The sequence below is a fragment of the Anabrus simplex genome, chromosome 6 (genome assembly GCF_040414725.1).
Source record: "Anabrus simplex isolate iqAnaSimp1 chromosome 6, ASM4041472v1, whole genome shotgun sequence".
In the NCBI taxonomy this organism is placed as follows: Eukaryota; Metazoa; Arthropoda; class Insecta; order Orthoptera; family Tettigoniidae; genus Anabrus; species Anabrus simplex.
Window position 1 is genome coordinate 284,451,690 of NC_090270.1, and position 22,418 is coordinate 284,474,107.

Sequence of the window (22,418 nt, forward strand, 5' to 3'; positions counted from 1 at the left end):
GCGTCTCCCGAATGCAGAGCTTGGCTTCATGGCCGTAGCACTGCTACTCCGCTCGGTAATGTTCAAAGTACAGTTCTGTTTGAAAAATGGAAAGAAAACGTGCCGGGATGACCACTCGAAAATGAAGAAAAAGAGAATGATGAAAGAAAGGGTTGGGAGCACTCCTGACAAGTTTTTATTAAATCTCTAATTGGGCGAATTGCCTACGAAGCAGTGGCTAATCCATACCACTAGCTGACGAAGATATAGAAAAGTTTAAAGCAGAAAGAAAGAATTTAAATTTTAAATGTTAACAGAAAATTATAGTCACCAAATGCAAAGTTGACAATCTGTTAACGAGGTTACCTCACTCGCAACTTCGTTTTATTTCACACAGACCCATTAGGGGAATTTTCCGAGATAGAATGTGGAGAAGAAACCTTCATCGAATTTGAAGTTACCAGAAAGTTCCTACATATTCTACCCGTCAAAATTGGTCTTAATTAACTGGGAGCAGTCATTATTTTACTCGCGAGTACAATGAACTTGAGAGGTCTCATTCCTCTATTTTTGTAGCCAGCCAGTGCTAGCCACGGTTGACAACCACTTGACGAGGGGCAGAGAAGACCCATGCGGATGTATTCATAATCGAGAAGCAAAATTCTACAATTCTCTACATCGATATAAATCAACCCAATTAGTATTTAAGGCGGAGTTATTAGCCAATAAGAAGAAGGAAATTTACGGACACAGTCACAAAGTGCAGTTATTATAAGCCGTGTAATATTCTGTACGAGCTCTCTTATCTTTTATTATGTTTTCTCTCTCCTAGTACATCGAATATGCAATCTTACAGAGCAACGATCTACGAATTTTCAGTTATAGCACTCTGATTTACGAACATTCTGATTAACGAGTTCTTGAAAAAGTAATTTGTGTCTACGATTTGAAGTACATTTTTATTCTCAAATTCACTTACGAATTGGAAGTCTTCATATGTGGTGAAAGGACAGAGTTTTACGAGAGCAAAACTCAATAATTCTACGAAGTACCGCAAGAAACAGGTCATGCTTGATTCACAAGCCACAGAGAGGTACAGCCAAAACAGGGAACTTTCTACAGATTGTAACTCAACCCCATTTTATAGCTAGAAGTTTTACTCGTCATAGTTAGAGATATCCTAGAAGTCTGAGTATTCAGAGGAATATTGCGTGAGATTGCAGCGTAACTTAATAACCTATGGGAAAGCTTACCAGATACTGTACGTGAAGTCAACTCTGGTGTGAATAATTCTAAAGTCTGTGTTACTTTTCAGTAACTACAAATCGAGGAGGTTATCATCATGAACGAGATACAACGAGGGATATCCGCAACTCAACCAGCAATGGACCGATATCGAAAACATTCAGCGAGGTATATCGCGATCATCACGTGCGGCTAAATCCGACATTGCGCAGCCTGTACAAAGAACCAATCTATCCAAATCCAAGGACAGGGTCATCTGCTAACCTAATCATCCAGGCAGAGGGAATCCAGCTCAATCATCTAAATATAAATACCATTTTGTAATTTCTTTCCTTCATTTCCTTAGATGAAAGTATGTTTGTTCTAACTGAATAGATATTTCTATTAAAGTTAATTGGAACTGATTCTTTTTCTAATTTTATTTTGGTGATGGTTAAATGGTGTATGGATGAAATAATACTATCTTAGTACTTTAATGCTAGTGATATTCTTCTGTAATAACTACTGGGGCATCTGTGATCTTTAATAATCATGATTTGATTATAAATTGGAGCCGTTGATAATTTCAATAATTAAATGGAATATTTTATTACTGAAATACACGGGCAGGAAGAATAATTTCATTCTTCAGAAATTAATTCTTTGTTCTGTATTTTTCCTAATTCAATCCAATAACAGGGGTTAAAAAATAAGCAGTTATTAATAAGATTGAGATTAGAGTCGGAAAAGTAAGGAAAGTTGCTTGTTCTCGTGGCAGTGCATGTTCAGTGAATATCATTCCTATTGCTGCCTAAAATCAGTCATCAATTCCTAAAAATGGATTCCAAAACGGAGAATTATATAAAAGCTCAATTCTCCGTTTTGGAATTATATGAAAGCTCGATTCTCCGTTTTGGAATCCATTTTTAGGAATTGATGACAGATTTTAGGCAGCAATAGGAATGATATTCACTGAGCATGTACTGCAAGAGAACAAACGTTAGCTAGAAAATTTAAGAATCATTGCATTAGGTGCTCAGCAATTAATAATGAAGTAATTAATCATGATTAAATAAGGTGTTCCCATTACCGTTGTGAAGTTAGTATTCTTCATGATAATTCTTCAATAAATTTATTGACATAGAAGAAATATTCCAAATAAGTGATTTCAGATTTCATTAATCACAAATTTCACTACTGGAATGTGAGTCAAAAAGGAACATAAGGTAGGATCATCTAATATATTTACCGGCTACAAATGATAAAAATCTATACAGTAATAATCAAGCTGTTAGGTCACGTAATAAAAATCATTTAAAATCGTATATTGGATGCAGTGTAGTGTACAGTTGTGAAGTGATTTGTGATCATATTTCTTGTAATATTAAATCATGTGTGGTGCTTCTTGGTTGTCTGAACTCATACGTTTATCGCAGTGGGAGTCTCAGGTCGAATTTAGGACTATAACGGCAGTATGTCTAGGAAAATCAGTGCCGTATTTAACCAAAATAATATCATAAAATTATTAGATAATACTTTTGAGAAAAATCGTTATTAAGAAAAGCTCATACTTTGATCTAAAGATGAAAGAAAAGCAAAAGAAAACCCATGTGATAAAAATTGCAACAAGATACGAGAATGTAATGTAATTAGACGGTGGAATATTAGGTTTCTAATTAAATACATGATTAAATGGAAATAATAATGAAAATATTAGTGTTAATACTTCTTAGTAATAATAGTAATATTAATAATGGTAGAAAATATTCAATAATTAAATTAAACTATAAAAATCAAAGTAAGGAATAAATAGTGTTTAAACTTATGTTTAAGTGAATTTAATCCTATAGTGCTTAATCCTTAATTAAAATTTAACACTCCTTGATCTCACTTAGTTCCGATTTTAAGTCCATGTTTTCGTCTATCAATAGTTCCTTCATAATTTACTTCAGCTTCCAGGCGCTGGTTCAACTCCACACCACCAATCACTAATAGTACCACCACAACAAAGGATGTTATACTTAGTTACTTATTCAAGAATAACTTAGAAATCTTCGAAGATAATAGAAACTTATTCCATTTCAGTGTGCCTTCAGTCGAAAGTTAGGCGGCTACAACTGTACTTCAATTATTTGCACAGGTCGTATGGTGATAATCAGAAGGAAATACGCGTTCCGAGAGAAAGATGTACAAACGAAATTATATGGAATTCGATAGCTGATGTGTGTGGGACTCCGTAGATATCGTAAACAGACCGTCCGTAGATTAAACATTGGTCGGAGAAAACAAATGTAGACATAACTGACAGTGCAAATAGGGTAGTCATAATGAATTGGTGAGTGAACAATCAATAGGGACAAATCGTTAAAAAGGTAACGGCATATCCACGAGATAGCGCAAGTAGCAAAAGACTCGAGAGGATGTGCTATTAGTTCCATTACGATCGATCTGATTTTCGTACATTATATGTGCCTTCGAATGTCAAAACCGGTGTTAAATAAACAGAACTAATGTGCGGGAGGTTTCTGAAGTGTTTCCGCGAATCTATCGGGTGAACACAGACTCTAGAAGGACAGTAGGGGAGCAGTGGTAGTCAAATAACCCACGAGAAAAAGAACACTTTATACAGTTAAAATGATTAACCAGTATTAAATTAATTGACTCATGAGTAAGGTACATGTGATAAAATTTACTCATGTTCGAGTGAAGCAGCAGGGGAATGGCCCCCATGCCGGAAGCGAGATGGTTCTGGCGGAAGGATGAGTACAACAAATATTTAATATATATAAAGTCACGTAGACGTTCTAGAGGAAAAACTTGTAAATAGTAGACAGTAGACTTTTATTGTCATAGCGACTTGGAAAACCGTCGTTTTATGGTGCTGTAAATGTCAGCGATTTGTGAAAGAAACTGAGTGCGTTCATCTTATTCCATCCATTTGATCCATTGTTGTGAGAAGTTAATTCTAAATGCATGGGAACCATTTGAGATAATTGGTAAATATAAACAAAAGGGAGTCAACGTTTGGTTTGTCATGTAATTCAAGGGATGAAGCCAGAAGTAAACACGGGACGAAATAAGTCGTGGAAGAAGTTAATCTTAATGCGTGCGAATAGTGAGTAGCACGCATGAATGGATTTGTTGTTAGTGTGAAAGTGCCGATTGATTTATTGATGTGGTTATTGTGTGATCGTTATTTCAGGATTAAAGTTGTGTATAAAATGCTATCAGAAGTTTATGGTATAATAATATGATTAAAAGGTCGGAGATTGTAGGCGTGATGAATCTTAAGAAGAGATGCATAATAATGGTTAGAGTAATCTATTTTGTGTTTATTAATCATGTTAAAGTTAATGTGATGATGGACGCTATAGTGATGTTACTAAAGGCAGTTTATTTCAAGGATTAAACGATACTGACAAGATGGAAATTATTATTAACAGTTGTGTTTAGGATAGATTTAGAACGGTGACTAGATACAGAGTAGAAGTCACCTTAAATTAATGAGGATGTGGATTTGATAATTAATGAGAACAGATAGGGATTTTCAGAGAGGCAAAAAAAAAAGGTAAGATTTGTGAATGTAGACAAGCCTTGGGAGCATATATGTGATATTACGGTACTATCGTTCACCATGTCTGATGTTTTCGTCGCTGTCGGTGGAGGACATATGCCAACGACATCGTGAATTTATTTATTTGAAGCCCCAAAGAGTGTAGTTATTTAAGTTGCAAAGTCCGATATTATGATATTGTTAGCGCAGCACACCTTATGTGTCTACGTTAGGGTTTCTATAAGCGAGATTTTAGGCTAGAAAGTAACTGCATAATTGTGAGATTTGAATTAGGATTGATTAGTTTCCGCCAAGATTATCAATTATCATCGGCATGAATTAATATTTTGTATAATGTGGAATGAAAGTGTACGTGTTGTACTTCGATAACCAGTGTGTTCTGATTTCTTCTGTGATTTGCGACATGTAATTAATTATGTGTGGAGACTGAAATCCACACGAGGGTTGATATTCATGTATGACTGATGTTGCGTATGTAATTGATAAGGAAGTTAATCAGTTAGGATGAACAGTAAATTATGTTAGGAAAGTAGTCTTCCCCTAGAACGTCCGCGTGAGATTGTTAGGCACTCATTGATGATAGTCAGATCATAATGAGAAATGGTTCTTCCTTCGGTAAAATGATCAAATACTCGACTATTAACGGTGTTCATGAATTCGAAAGTGCACAGACTTTGAGTTCCAGATATTTGCGAAATGTATTTATATGAATTTCTATTATGTAGTGGTCATTTGTAAATGCTCGTATGTTTTGTTTGTCGGATTATTTTCTTTGCTTTCATTTGAATAAATTAAATTAAATTCACCAAGTATTGCCAATATTTGTAGAAGAGCTCCAGCCTTATTGATGTCTATCAGTAGAAGTGTATGTTCCCAAAGTCTCAGCCTATTAAAGTTGGTTAGATGTTCGTAAGAGGGCGCGAACGCGAACCGAACACACCCTAGATAGTGAGCTGAAAGCATAGCAAAAACAGATTTTGGTGGTATATGGGGACATTGCAAAGATGCTCAATTTTGTGGAGAAACAATCAGTGCTTTGGTCGACATAGAAACCCAAGTTGGTATATTAGAAGCGGGCCTAATCTAGAAGATTCCTCTCACTGTATCATGGAAGCAGTTTTGGGTGACAACTTTCTAAATTGAGAAGAGCTATACATTGGTCAATACGGAATGCGAATACGAAAACTACCGACTGTTACAGGATACCTGAAAATAAAACTTGAACCGTACATACCTGACAAGATCAAAACAGCTACTCTAGGTCTGGAGGTCATTCTGCAGAGTGAGCAATAAATTAATCAGAGACCCTAACGTCTACCTTTCGAAGAAAGGACAATCGTTCATGATCAAGTGGAAGAGTGGATACGAAATTATATTGTGAAACCGTTCGCTACGGACTTCGCCAGCCAAGTAGTAGTCGTAAAGAAAAAGGACTGCTCACTGTAGAAGATATTTTCGAACGGCTCCAAGTAGCATGTGTATTTAGTACCCCACCTTAGACTTAAAATGGGTTCTTCCATGTAGGAGTTCAACAGGAAAATAGAAAGTATACAGCATTTGGTATGCACTGTGGGCAGTTCCAGTTGAAGAAAGTAACATTCGGATTATGCAATGCCCCAGAAGTATTTCAACGCTTTATCAATAATAATAATAATAAACGACGGCATTGCCCAACGTTATATGGATGATATAATCGTCCCAGCAAAAACGAGGAAGACGGAAGTGAAAGGCAATATTATGTTCCAGGCAGCTAAGGACTACGGCTTAGAAACAAACTAAAAATGTCAATTTCTGAGAAGAAGAGTGGAGTTTCTGGGTCATGTTGTTGAAAATGGGAGAATGTACCCTTTGCAATAAAAGACAAAACCAGTTCTTTATTTCCATGAACCAGAAAACACTAACCAAGTTCAAAGTTTCTTTTGACTTAAGAAAATTCGTTCTTCTGTTCACTTGTAGCAAGATCATTGAGTAATCTACTGAAAGACGAAAGAAAATTCAACTTTGAAGCAGGAGAGAAGATTGCCTGAAGATAAACATAGACATTGTCAGAAGAACAATTTCTAGATATATATTGAAACGGGAATGTCACCGCGACATTCATTATCAAAGTATTTCCGGTGCATAGAGAGCAACTCGTAACAACAGCTGTACGAAAGGTTTGAAAGGACCGCTGTGCGCGCACGTGACGGATGTAGCAGCTATACACGCAACCTGCTCGCTGAAGAAGGCCAGCCAAGGGCATATGACGTAGCCATCGAACATTCAATTTCATCCATATCATGATTTCTAGAACCGAATGTGATACACAAATTTCAATTATCGTGTAGCCCATAACAACACAGGGTAGAATACGAAATTTCATTAAAATCGCCTGTGGGATAAACGATAAATTGAAGATAGAAGGTTGTCGACTTAAAAGCCACGCTGCCCGGACTACAGGTACAAAATGAGCTACTTGAGTTAGCTTAAAGCAGTATCTGTGTGTATTCCCAGCTGCCACGGTGTGCGGAATGGCTGTGGACGATATCGGTCAGAGATCGTTACTCTGCTTGGCGGACTTCCGACGGTAGTTGTGTTAACCGAAAGTACCAGTGTTCGCGTCTACGAACGTACAAATTTCTAAGTGTCGAAGGTGGAAACTTTGAACTCTATTTTTGTGCGAGATAGGAAGTGATATAATATTTTGAGTCGTCAACAGCTGATAGACTTGTGTATTAAACTTGAACAGTTCGAGTAATTAATATTCTTGAGAGCGGTACTATTTTCTCCGAGCGAATAATCATAAATTATTATCAACTTGCATGGACTGTATCATAATAGTTTATCATTGTGTTGTTGCACATATTCAAGGAAATTGTAGTTCAGTTACAAACGAGACCATTTGACTCATGACTGTGTCGTTTATTTGTTGGACAGTGTTAATTTCTTTCCTTTGAACTATGTTGATCATGTTACAATCATGTCTTTTATGTTCATAAGACTGTGCCTTAGTGATATAATTTATTTCGTGAAAACCGTGATTTAATAACAGAATTTATTTTCATGAGACTATGCCTTAATTACAGAATAGACTCAAGGTTTTTTGAACTGTGTTCATCAAGTAAGCTTGGTGCAGTAGAAGAGTGCATCGAACGACAATAATTTCATTTATGTTGAGCTATGTTAATCTTCTTCTTTCGTTATGAACTCTGGAACCTTTAAATTCTACGAACTGTGTTGTGTAGTAATATTCAGTGTAGTGCGGTAGAGAAGTGTCAGACCAGAACTCATTGGCATTCTTTGCGATGCCTATGCATTTCTTTACTCCCTTCATGGGACCAAAGTGGAATTAACTACTAAATATATAATTCCACATTGCACTAATCAATCATCAGGCTTCAGACTCTCGGGTTCGATCCCTATACTCATCGGACCTTCAAGACCTGTCAACCGCCGCGGTAATGTGGTGTCTTGGTGCTGAGGGGAGATCCAGGGTGAGGGGGAAGGAGTCCGGCAACGCGGGATATCGCCGATGTCGATACCGAGAGACGGCGTCACTTTCAACCACTGCTTGGAGTTTTTCAAATCCATCCTTCACATATGTAAAAGGTGATATATTTCTTGTTTAACTTGAATAAAGAAGGAGTTAAATTTCAAAAGAACTTATTCAAATACCCTTTTCTCTGTGATTCCTAGCATGGATCGTATACGCCCTGGTGTCAACCCATGCTCTTCGACAAAGCTAAAGTAGGGGCGTTCCTGTTACAGAGAGAGGGTAGAGTTAAAGTGGCCCCAAAGGCGTGGTGATCGATTAACTAGGAAAACAGCGATAACAGTGATGCCTTTACATTTGAGCTCAAATCTCTAGAAACAGACTTCAAAAATAATAATTTATAAATATTTTAGATTGACTTACACCATTCTAAAGACAGTTCACAGTGACTTTTGCAACATTAGGATTTGCTTCCAATGAAAGTAGCACAGAACAATGATTAACTTTAGAATCTCATGGCACAAGTGATATCTTTTTTTTTTTTTTTTTTTTTTTTTTTTTTTTTTTTTTTTTTTTGTGCAAGTGAACTTGTAAATGACCGTACTTGAACTTTTGAAAGACACAATAATAGACTAAGAGCCAAGAACAGTATAAAAAATTTGATTATGCACAGTGTAAATACTTGCTCATCATGCAAGTGCTTGATATTTATTTTGTGTTTTAAATTTTGAACATTGAACATACCATTGGACACTAATGGTGATCTTGAAACTTACTTGAATGATTGTGTTTTCTGCCTTTCGTATACATAAAAAGTAAACATGGACAATATATCAGCTGATATTGAAGCTTTACAAGTCGATCTAAATGACAGGATTTCAGAATCTAACGCTAATTTAGGACGTCGTATGAATCAACATAGCGTTAACTTAGAAACTCAACTTGGAGAATCCATGTTTAACATGGAGTTGGGCTGTTTTAGACGATTTCCTTTTGTCCCATATTAGGGAGCTCACTACCAACGTATGTTTTCCATCATCATCATCATCATCTCAATTTCGAAAAATTTGGATGTTTACATTTTGGAAATAAGCTTCTCAACTTACAGTGTTTAGAGAAGGTTTTCTCGTTATTATACCGTTCTCACATCTGGTTAAAATAACTACAGACAATACTGAAGAAAACATAATGTCTAATACACCTCAATGTGTTTGTGAACTCTGACTTACCTATTAATTTCTCAATCTTCCCGTGAGTTGCAGATTTAGTCCAATTGTTGACATTTTCAACTACTTCATTTTCCTTATCGAAATCCACTTGTTCAACATCAGACTGAAATATGGTTTTCACCGCCTGTTGGTATTCAGATTTCACTGCATTCCTTTTATCCACGTACAGCTTGTTGGCGATTTCCAGGGTTACATTTCTTTTATGATTCTGCGGAAGATATAAACAAACAGTGATTCATTAAAATGCCCCTGCCTTTGTTTGATACTTAGGTAGAAATCATCCCAAGACTGGGAAATACAATATTATTGATGTCGTTGAAATAGCGTGACCATTTTATTTTATAAGACAACGGGAAATTTAGAAAAAGTTCAATAAAACACCTGGGACATTTAGAAAGGAAACGTGAGGGAAATTTTATCGACTCTCGTTCTGGCGTGTTGAAATAGCGAATGCATAAATTTCATTATAATTGTTCACGCATGCGCATATTGTGTGTACAACTACCAGAAGAACGGAACAGGATGTTGTTACAGTTCAAATCAACCAGATAAACAACTGCACATTTTATGCGTACCGGTGCGACTAACCAATGAAAACTAATGGAAAATATTATAGACCAATTTATTCTACGTGTCCCAAAAGTTAAATGCAAACCAAAACGTCACGCAGCTTGAAATCCATTGGCAAAGTGTCATTACAAACAAAAGAGGCGTTGAAGTGTCCCTAGAAAACTTTCGGGTCACTGGGATATGCTGCCGAACCCGGAATGGATGGACATTCTGTAATTAAGGCATCAACCAATGTGTCGTTCACTCGTGGAATAGTAGTTGTAGGTAGGAAAAATTGGGTGCTAAGAGATGCATCTGACTCTGAAGACGAAAACTAACTCTGGCAGTTACTTGTCGCAAAGTGGTAATAGCATAGTTCAGATATCCTTCATACACGGAATCTTTGAAATAGCAGCGAGAAAACAAGCCTTTTGCCTGGGCAGCTTTTTACAAGGAAGAGTACCCTACTGTTGTCAAGATCATTTTGAATCTGCGTACTGTGTTGAATAGACAATATCTAAATATGCATACCATGGAAATTACAACTGCTATGAGCAAGAAACTTAGGAGCTACAAGGTGCCAAATATAGACTTCGAGTACACATAAAGACAGGAATCCTCGTTCGGATTAGTCCAAACGCGGCTGAATATTATAGAGGGGCGAGAAAATGCATTCAGTAACGTATAAATACTGAAAATGAAATACATTACGCAGCCATGACAGTTCAGGTTCATTAGACATAAAGGTCGATAAGTAATCCGGGATCTAGACATCAACATATTTCACAGTGAGCAGCTGGAATGAACACAGTCGTCTTTGAAACATTCTCCTTCCAAACCACTCTCGAAACAGTATTCAGAAGGTGCCTGAAACAATCCTGGTTGTTCATCGGTGAAACGACATTTGAAGAAAGCATATCGGATCAATTTTTAACCTGTTTGCCAAAAACAGGAATGCACAAGCGATTGAATGAGAAGAGATTGTTCTCTTTGCCACATTTAAACTGTGTACTATAACACGATCGTATCTGTGATGAACTGGATAAAGAAAACTTCCACTGGTTGTGCCAAGCCAGTACATTTTGCAGGGATCAGCTTCTGGTGAAATTTAACATCTTCTGGAACTGTCTCATTGTGCAGAGCATCATCTTTATTTGCTGTCCAAGAATCAACCAAAAGAAGAATTCTATCTCTGCCATGGAAATCCGACTATAACACCTGTTCCAAGAACACTTTCAAATCCCGTTTTGTCACGTTTAGTGATTTGATAGCATATGCTTTCACACTGCGTAATTCAATTGCCATTGTACCGGAGGTACACCTTCTCCGTTCCGTTGAACTGCGCGCCTTCTAGAAGGCCATCTATGCTACAAATCTTGAACTAATATATCACAAGATACTTGGACCTTCAATCATTACATGTTTCTTCTACCGGCCTAGGTGCCCCCTCTGGCGGGATTAAGAATAATTAATTCTGAAGGGAATTTCAATTTTTTGATGGTGACAAACCTTAAGGTTTTTAGATTGTTTCTTTAATGTATCTATGTTTTCAACACTCATACGGCTTCCTTCTTCCTTAAGTTATTAACCAATTAATAATGTTTGTGTATATTTCTCTAGCCAATTAAAATTGGGGTGTTTTCAGGCATTCAGCCTATCTCAGGAGAGTTCTGGAATTTTCCCCTCCGAAATGCTATAAAAGCTGGGCGAATTAGGGCCATATTGTCATCTTCATCTCTCCGGCCTAGTGTGTGTGTGGCGTAATTTGGAGGCAGGGACCGCCTGCCGTCGTTCGGAAGGCCCAGAAACTCTACGTAATGGCAGAAATTTCTTAACATGTGATAGCTTCAGGCAGATAACATGAGGGGAACGTTTCAAACTCCTTTTATTAATGTAAAGTTCTAAAGTCATTGTTTAAGTGTAAATTTTCGGCAAGTCTGAAGACTCTTCTAATCCCTGCTGGGAAACATGTAAATTGTGCGAACAAAGGGTGATCACCCTATATTGATTCCCATTCAACTTGCTATGGGGTAAATAAAATGTTCTAAATCTGTAAATTCTTCACTCTCCTTCGGCACTTTAATATTTTTCGTTTAGTCTCCCCTCTGTCGTATAGGATTAGCCTCTGCAACTTCGGGCCGTAAGACCATTTAGGGTTTTAAGTGTTTTTCTAAAAGGAGTACAAGTGTTTCGCCTCCTAGCATTTTGTCCATGGCCGTTCTTGTTAAGCCTTTTATTTTTAGTTTAGGGCCATTTAGTATGGGCACTCATTACCCCGGTTAAAACTGTAATTATTGATAAACGAGTGTGTAACAGATTGTTCTGCAGAAGTGGCTGTAAACACACTTTTTCAAAGTTGTAAGGCATAATTGTGTAAGAAACTCGTGCTTCTAAGAGGCTGGATTATAGCAACTTTTGAAGCTCAAACTCCTAGACGATGTAAGTGAGTGGAAAGAAATATTTTCTTGTAAAATATTGTACCTTCAGAGCTAAAATGCTCATCTATTATATATTATCATGTTTATACACTGACTGACAGAGCAAATGCAACACCAAGAAGGAGTGGTCAGAACTTTATGCCAATTGCAGGGTAGACTGACGTCACTGAGGTATGCTCATGATGTGAAATGCGCCGCTGTGCTGCGCACGTAGCGAACGATAAATGGGACACGGCGTTGGCGAATGGCCCACTTCGTACCGTGATTTCTCAGCCGACAGTCATTGTAGAACGTGTTGTCGTGTGCCACAGGACACGTGTATAGCTAAGAATGCCAGGCCGCCGTCAACGGAGGCATTTCCAGCAGACAGACGACTTTACGAGGGGTATGGTGATCGGGCTGAGAAGGGCAGGTTGGTCGCTTCGTCAAATCGCAGCCGATACCCATAGGGATGTGTCCACGGTGCAGCGCCTGTGGCGAAGATGGTTGGCGCAGGGACATGTGGCACGTGCGAGGGGTCCAGGCGCAGCCCGAGTGACGTCAGCACGCGAGGATCGGCGCATCCGCCGCCAAGCGGTGGCAGCCCCGCACGCCACGTCAACCGCCATTCTTCAGCATGTGCAAGACACCCTGGCTGTTCCAATATCGAGCAGAACAATTTCCCGTCGATTGGTTGAAGGAGGCCTGCACTCCCGTCCCGGCGTCCGCTCAGAAGACTACCATTGACTCCACAGCATAGACGTGCACGCCTGGCATGGTGCCGGGCTAGAGCGACTTGGATGAGAGAATGGCGGAACGTCGTGTTCTCCGATGAGTCACGCTTCTGTTCTGTCAGTGATAGTCACCGCAGACGAGTGTGGCGTCGGCGTGAATAAAGGTCAAATCCGGCAGTAACTGTGGAGCGCCCTACCGCTAGACAACGCGGCATCATGGTTTGGGGCGCTATTGCGTATGATTCCACGTCACCTCTAGTGCGTATTCAAGGCACGTTAAATGCCCACCGCTACGTGCAGCATGTGCTGCGGCCGGTGGCACTCCCGTACCTTCAGGGGCTGCCCAATGCTCTGTTTCAGCAAGATAATGCCCGCCCACACACTGCTCGCATCTCCCAACAGGCTCTACGAGGTGTACAGATGCTTCCGTGGCCAGCGTACTCTCCGGATCTCTCACCAATCGAACACGTGTGGGATCTCATTGGACGCCGTTTGCAAACTCTGCCCCAGCCTCGTACGGACGACCAACTGTGACAAATGGTTGACAGAGAATGGAGAACCATCCCTTAGGACACCATCCGCACTCTTATTGACTCTGTACCTCGACGTGTTTCTGCGTGCATCGCCGCTCGCGGTGGTCCTACATCCTACTGAGTCGATGCCGTGCGCATTGTGTAACCTGCATATCGGTTTGAAATAAACATCAATTATTCGTCCGTGCCGTCTCTGTTTTTTCCCCAACTTTCATCCCTTTCGAACCACTCCTCCTTGGTGTTGCATTTGCTCTGTCAGTCAGTGTATATTTCTATCCAGTTCTTGTACCTGACTTTTGGAGTTATAGTCCACTGTTGTTATCAGAGCTGACGAGCTAATTGTTATTCCATTTAACTGTTGCTTGTTGTTGCTTATTCAGATTATATATCAAATTTTAAAATATAAAACGAGGGAAAGAAGTAACATTTCTAAATTTAGTGCTTTAACTTATGCTCTGGTCCCTGTCCACCCATTCACCCCGACACAGTTACAGCTGAGTTCCACGAAATCCCTGGAACCGTCATGCTTGCTCGAAATTTCCCATTGGGTTCCGACACAATGACATACATGAGTTGAAGAAGGGTGCTATCCATTACAATAAAAGATATTAGCATGCATGAATGGGTGGTTGCTACAACTGAACCCACAGTATGATAATCTTCTTTGCTCCCCTAATGGCAAGAGTTCTCCCAGAACGTAACGTTTTACAAAAATCTTGATGATCCGCATTAATTATCCCCTCTAATGTAAAATTCTATTCTTCAATGAAACGCCCTACTTCCGTAACAAACTCATCTGCTTTCTCTTCTATATAAGCGGCATCACCAACAAATATGCTGCCGACATTGTGCGTGATCCTGCGAGAACCAATCTTGATTTTTTCTCTTGAACCACTGCAGTCATGTTTTGGAAGCTTTGAATATGAAGGTATTGTTTGGATCTATTTGCGTTTTAAAATACATCATCCACGTTCGTAGCGTTCCGTCGTGTATAATTCCACGTTCCTTCTGCATTGCAATGAAGTGTTATGGTACCTGTTTATTTATTTCTTCATGTAGCACCTTCCTGTTTATGCTATGTCGTTTCAGCATATTTTCGAAGTTTTACAGATCTGTCTTGCTTTTTAAAATATATTTTCGTGCCATTGCGGTAGTGAATTTAACTCTAGGGGACATACCTAGTGCTGCTCATACAGTGCACCATTGTAGAGGATCATTTCCTCTTGGCTGCTTCATCCACATTTTGTATGCATCTGGCAAGTAGCATTCGGGAAATTTTGTTCTATTCCTCTCTGGTGGTGATGAAAAATACGAGGAACCACTGCTCTCCTCACTACCACATAATGGTGGACCTCATCCTGAAGTAATCTCATTTTTAGCTGTATCACTGGATCATCCACAAATCACTTTCAATATAACATTAATCGGTGACTTCTTCATCTACCGTAAGAATTCTATAATCTTCAACAAAAACGTCTTCATCCAGTAAATGTAAACAGACTCTGGGATGGGTTTAAATAAATTCCTGAGGAATGCGAAAACAGGTTTGTACCTTTAAGGATGGTAAGGAATGGTAAAGACCCACCTTATTATAATAGAGAAATAAAGAGACTAAGAAGGAGATGCAGACTGGAAAGAATGTTACGACCGCCGAATTTACAACGTGTATTCCCTACCATGCATGCTGCTGTTCTCTTCTAACTTGTCCTCGCCGCATCAAGCATTCCACCACTCCGCTCACCTGTGCTCCGCCTGCGCCATTCATCACGTGACTATGACGTCATCCTCTCTACGCTTCGCCTTGTCCGTTGTCTGTGCGCTGCGTGCTCACCTATTGGACACGTGATGATATGCTTCTCGAACTTGCTGGCTTGTAGCCTCCTCACCTTTCTAGATTTTTCTACACCACTATATATTTCCCACTCCGCTGCTCCACTTTTGAGTCTCCTTTCGTCTCGGAGTGGTGGAGCACCAAAATAAGCGTGCTACTTTTTATTATGTCAATTCCATCTGGACTGTATGTCTTCAAACTATTTGGTGAGCAAGATTTATCATTATTTGGACATTAATTTTTCATCTGCGCCATTTACCTGCTGAACGTTTCTTCCGCAGACTTAATACCTTGCATTTTAATAGCTCATATGAAAGACTGCACTTCTACACGAACTGCGCTACGGACAATATACAATTATTTGTATTCACTTAAGTTGTCTTCTAAGAGTAATGCCATTTGTAATTTCTGTTCTCGTAACATAGGAATACCCTGTGAAGAAAATCCTTTCCCCGTTCTGATCCTTATCCCACTTCCCTTTCCCCTTCCTGTCGCACTTCTTTTCTTTCAGGGTTTGCTCCTACTTTTCTTAACTCAGCTTCTGTATGTATTCATTGTACGCTTGTATTTGTTCAATAGACTTTTCTTACATGCATTTCGGAAATTCTATTTGTAAATGCGGCACACTTTTCTAATTTTCTCAAGTTTTACATATTTATCTTTCACCACTTGTTAAAATTTGTCTTCGATTTATTTATCTTGTTACTATGTTTGATTATTAAATATATTCTATTCATATTGTTAATTTTTGGTCTTCCTATTGGCCTAGCTCCTTCTTACTGCGCGTTTCCATGGTTTAATCATTTATTATTATTATTATTATTATTATTATTATTATTATTATTATTATTATTATTATTATTATTATTATCCATACTATATTATATCACTTCGGTTGATACTATTTGTTTATCGCGCGCTATCTCACTACGGTATTGGTAATCAAATATGCACCACAGTATGATAACAGAGCTCCCTCACAACAAGAAATAGAGTTATGATGATGCTTGTTGTTTTAAGGGGCCTAACATCGAAGGTCATCGGCCCGAAATAGAGTTAGAAATGGCTGTGGTAGTAAGGAGAAATTGAAGGAACTTACTAGAAAATTGAATCTAGCAAAGAAGGCAGCTAAGGATAACATGATGGCAAGCATAATTGGTAGTCATACAAATTTTAGTGAAAAATGGAAGGGTATGTATAGGTATTTTAAGGCAGAAACAGGTTCGAAGAAGGACATTCCAGGAATAATTAATGAACAAGGGGAGTGTGTATGTGAGGATCTTCAAGGCAGAAGTATTCAGTCATCAGTATGTAAAGATTGTTGATTACAAGGATAATGTCGAGATAGAGGCGGAGACTAAGGCCAAAGAAGTATTAAAATTTACATATGATAACAATGACATTTACAATAAGATACAAAAGTTGAAAACTAGAAAAGCGGCTGGAATTGATCAGATTTCTGGGGATATACTAAAGACAATGGGTTGGGATATAGTCCCATATCTGAAGTACGTATTTGATTATTGTTTGGTCGGAGGAGCTATACCAGAATAATGGAGAGTTGTTATTGTAGCTCCTGTGTATAAAGGAAAGGGTGATAGACATAAAGCTGAAAATTACAGGCCAGTAAGTTTGACATGCATTGTATGTAAACTTTGGGAAGGCATTCTTTCTGATTATATTAGACATGTTTATGAAATTAATAAGTGGTTCGATAGAAGGCAGTTCGGTTTTAGGAAAGGTTATTCCACTGAAGCTCAACTTGTAGGATTCCAGCAAGATATAGCAGATATCTTGGATTCTGGAGGTCAAATGGACTGTATCGCGATTGACTTGTCTAAAGCATTTGATAGGGTGGATCATGGGAGACTACTGGCAAAAATGAGTGCAATTGGACTAGAAAAAAAGAGTGACTGAATAAATTGCTATATTTCTAGAAAATAGATCTCAGAGAATTAGAGTAGGTGAAGCTTTATCTGACCCTGTAATAATTAAGAGGGGAATTCCTCAAGGCAGTATTATCGGACCTGTATGTTTTCTTATATATATAAATGATATGAGTAAAGGAGTGGAATCGAGGTAAGGCTTTTTCGGATGATGTTATTCTCTATAGAGTGATAAATAAGTTACAAGATTGTGAGCAACTGCAACGTGACCTTAAAATGTTGTGAGATGGACAGCAGGCAATGGTATATTGATAAACGGGGTTAAAAGTCAGGTTGTGAATTTCACAAATAGGAAAAGTCCTCTCAATTTTAATTACTGCGTTGATGGGGTGAAAGTTCTTTTAGGGGATCACTGTAAGTATCTAGGTGTTAATATAAGGAAAGATCTTCATTGGGGTAATCACATAAATGGGATTGTAAATGAAAGGTACAGATCTCTGCACATGGTTATGAGGGTGTTTAGGGGTTGTAGTGAGAATGTAAAGGAGAGGGCATATAAGTCTCTGGTAAGACCCCAACTTGAGTATGGTTCCAATGTATGCGACCCTCACCAGGATTACCTGATTCAAGAATTGGAAAAAAATCCAAAGAAAAGCAGCTCGATTTTTTCTGGGTGATTTCCGACAAAAGAGTAGCGTTACAAAAATGTTGCAAAGTTTGAGTTGGGAAGAATTGAGAGAAAGAAGAAGAGCTGCTCGACTAAGTGGTATATTCCGAGTTGTCAGTGGAGAGATGGCGTGGAATGACATTAGTAGACGAATAAGTTTGAGTGGCGTTTATAAAAGTAGGAAATATCACAATATGAAGATAAAGTTGGAATTCAAGAGGACAAACTGGGGCAAATATTCATTCATAGGAAGGGGAGTTAGGGATTGGAATAGCTTACCAAGGGAGACGTTCAATAAATTTCCAATTTTTTGAAATCATTTAGGAAAAGGTTAGGAAAACAACAGATAGGGAATCTGCCACCTGGATGACTGCCCTAAATTCAGATCAGGATTGATTGATTGATTGATTGATTGATTGATTGATTGATTGATTGATTGATTGATTGATTGATTGATTGATTGATTGATTGATTGATAGATAGATAGCTGTTTTCTAATCTGTTCGAAAACTATGCCATCCATATTAATTGGCTTTTCCTCCGAAATACCGAAGAAATCCACTAACAACTTAACGACCACAACTGGTTTCATTTTGTAACAGACCATGCATACAACAGGTCACTTTCACCTCTAATACGTAACGTTTACTTCCTTCTTTTCGCTCCATACTCCCTTCCTTCTTCTTCCACTTCCAGCGGTACATAGCACGTCAAATTGCACCAAATATCGTTTCTGATGTTCTGAAACATTAATGAACTGGTCTCGTTCAAAAGTCAGCGACAACGCTTGGGTAGGCTTACCCTTCCTTGTTAGGTTTCTGGTCCAATGAGTAGTCATAGCAAAAGAAATAGGAAGAAAGAATATCACATTCGTATCTTGGTCGTGATGCAGAGGACGTATCAAAATGTGACGATCATGTTTCATACGGACAATAAAATGTTGCCTACTAATATATAGCAATAAAGGCAGCCTAAGAGAAAGGCGTATCACACAGGAGTTTTGGTTTGTTTCGCTTATCTGCGTTCACAACTCAACAACGATCACGAATATTAAAAATCCGTCTTCAATGCAAATTTCAGAAATCTGCGTGCCGTAGATTTGACTGGGCATCGTGTACACACGCACAAACACTTCCTTTTATTATTATATAGGACGGAGAGTTGATGAACGTACCAATGCTAACGGAGGGCATTCTGAACTTTTCACATTGTATGCTGGTACCTTCCGTTCCTGTGTGTTTTCCATGAGTAATGTATAATATACCTTGTAGTTACACCCTCTACTCTTTTTAAAGGTAACTACAGGACCCGTGGAGATGACACAAAACTGGCATGTTTCTTAGTTCCTATTTAAGGAAAAATAACACATTCATAATAATAATGACGATAATCATTATTCAATATATCAAACTTCTCCTATCACTCAGAATGAGAATTACAATAATACTAATGTTTACTTGTGTTCTCTTTGGATAACGAATAACTGGCTGAAAACGTGCTGTTACCAGGATTAAATGCATAGATTCACTGTCTCTAGGCAACGTATATAGGATAGGTAATATAAGTCAAGGAGTTATTTTAAGTCCGTGGCGTGGGAAGCCATTTCTGGTCCGCGAAACGAGGAGTCATATTCAGTGCGTAATACCCGGAAGGTGTTTATCTGTTTGTATGCGTGCAATAGCCAGCAAAATATACGGCCTGCAGAGATCTGAAATTTTAACGTAGGAGTATTCTTAGATGAATATACAGGTTAGGACCTGCATTCATTAAATACTTATATTACCTTTAATCGTTTAAATTATGTATATACATTTATTTATTTATTTATTTGTGTATTTACAGATTTATTTAGCTCCATCCATCAAAGCAGTATCTTACACGTTGAATGTAATAATATAATTAAAAACAAAATTATGTATTTCATGCAATTTATGTAAACAAAAGTGTGTTAATAAATATTTCTTATTTTGCTTTTAAATAAATGGTTTTCATACATCTAACAGTTGAATTAATAAACGCATGCGAAGCCGCGGGAACGTATTAATGATAAATAATTGTGAGAGCTTACCATTATTCCATGGGCTAGGGTCCGGTAGCCATCTTCTACGAGAGTCCTGTTGCCTTGCACATGCAGTACAGAAGCCATCTTTTGAAACATATCATTTCCGGCACCAACCATCAACATGGCTAGTGCCAAGTCGGCACTGAGTGGAGATGACACAAAACTGGCATGTTTCTTACTTAGTTCCTATTTAAGGAAAAATAACACATTTATAATAATAAACAATAATAATAATAATAATAATAATAATAATAATAATAATAATAATGACAAGAATCATTATTCAATATATCAAACTTTTCCTATTATTCAGAATGAAAATTACAAAACTACTAATGTTTACTTGTGTTCTCTTTGGAGATACGGAGTGAAGCAAAATGGGTACATGAACAATGAAAGTTTTATTTCTTCTGGCTAGTGGTTTAATGCCACACTGACACAAAAATTACTTCGAGGAAGCTAGGATGGGAAATGGATAGGGTTGATAGGGCAGAGGCAGAGATAAGTTACAGTAATAAAAATTAGAAATCACGGAATACAATTTTCAAGGCTGCGGACCTTGGGGGTCTGAAATTTTTATCTCCCGAATGCAAGCCTACAGTTACTCGAGGTAGCTTCTTTATGCTAATTGGATTGTTCATACAATCGACTCCATGCCAGACCGAGTGAGAGTATGCCGAAAAGCCAAATGAGGTCTATTGAGTACTAACAAGGTTAGTATGTTTCAGGAATTGTTGTAGTATATGTATTGAACGCATGACCTTTGTATCATAAGGAACCATAGTCCTAAAGTTATTACAAAAGTCCCATATACATTACGAGTCAGGAGCTCTAACTACATTATTTATCTCTGAACAGAGACGGCACGTGGGGGACAGGTTTTAGTTCCCATTTTAACGCTAAATAAATTACGTAACCCGCACGTGGAAAGGGAGCATGGATACAGCGGATTATTGGTTCTAATAAAAATTACATTTTAAAAAGAATTGGCAACGAAACTACCGTAATAAATGCCAAGAAATTGTAAGTAAAACAATTTGGTCATTCATGATACAGATTTTAGATCGCTAAATAGCTCCAGAAGAAAATTTACGAAAAGACGCGCCTGTTAGTTTAAACTCTGTTACATCAACCAAATAGAGTGCCTATCTTATGAGGTAATTTAACAGTTCAATTCGTTGAGAGAAATTCTTAAATTCTCAGCAATAACTTTGCTATTAACTTAACAATTATGTGTCACAGTGAAACCGGCCTTCAATACATTTTTATGGGGTAGGAAACGTTTATGTAAAATTCTTGGCGGTAAGTGAAAACGGCATGAGAGCGGAAGATAAACCTATTAAGGAGCAATGAGCCATCTTGAAATCACCCATTGTGTCAATTGAATTCGAGGAAAGACCACGCATTTCCGAGTAACTCTATACACCCACGTTTGAAAGACTAAATCCAAAGAAAAGATAGCTTTTGGCCGAGGTGGCTGCAATATCATCTCCAAGTGGAGAAAGGTTTTGAATCATCACGTCACTGTTCAGGGACAGGTAATAGACGGTCATTCTAATGCCGCGATCCTGCTATTCCTGCAATTGAAGTTGTAAATAATTGCATCATTTTAAAATATTGCGAGTGTGACTCGGTATTCGACATACGTGTTCGGTCCGTGCAAGGAAGAAAGAGTGTGAAAGGCATTTTTTGTTTATGTCTTTATTTTCAGGTGAATAAAATAAAAGGAAAATGTTTGTGAAGCCTCAAGCTGTCGAGATGGATAAATGAAACGATTGGGAGGCTGGTGAATCTGTAATGATGGAAGTAGACGTACAACTCAAAAGGTAGGTGAATTATCACCTTGTTAAAATGCTTTTATTTGTTTCATGACGTCACCGTTTCTATTGTGTATGTATCTGTGACGCTTTTTGGTCACCCTTTATTTCGTGAAAATGTCAGAGAAATATGACGAAAGTTCATTTGTTTTATTTTCTTGGATAATCGGAAAAGTCGCAAAACTAGCGTGTGAAGTGTTGTAGAATAGTAGATTTGATGGTTGAGAAACGATTATAATGTCAAAAGTAAAGTAACATTTCCTTACATTTATTTTCTGTATTTGTGGTTTGTCAAAGTTAAGATATTAATTTATCGTAAAATTCTTTTCGACGTAATGACGACATTTATGTAAGAGTAATCCATGGTTATTCAGTTAAAGCCGGCGTGAAGTCACACCGTCGTGTTAAGTGACGTAAAATTATATCAAGGAAAATTACGAGGCA

The 22,418-nt window shown here is 38.1% G+C and overlaps 1 protein-coding gene across 1 annotated transcript in view; it reads right to left on the reverse strand.

The window, feature by feature from the left end:
- LOC136875750 (serpin B3) overlaps positions 1-22,418 on the reverse strand; it is a 162,092-nt gene that overhangs the window by 114,712 nt on the left and 24,962 nt on the right. Inside the window, exons 3-4 of the mRNA XM_067149324.2 lie at positions 20,164-20,343; positions 9,479-9,686 (exon numbers count right to left, since the gene is read on the reverse strand). Of these exons, the coding sequence (XP_067005425.2) occupies positions 9,479-9,686; positions 20,164-20,343 (388 nt within the window). The remainder of the gene's footprint in view (positions 1-9,478; positions 9,687-20,163; positions 20,344-22,418) is intronic.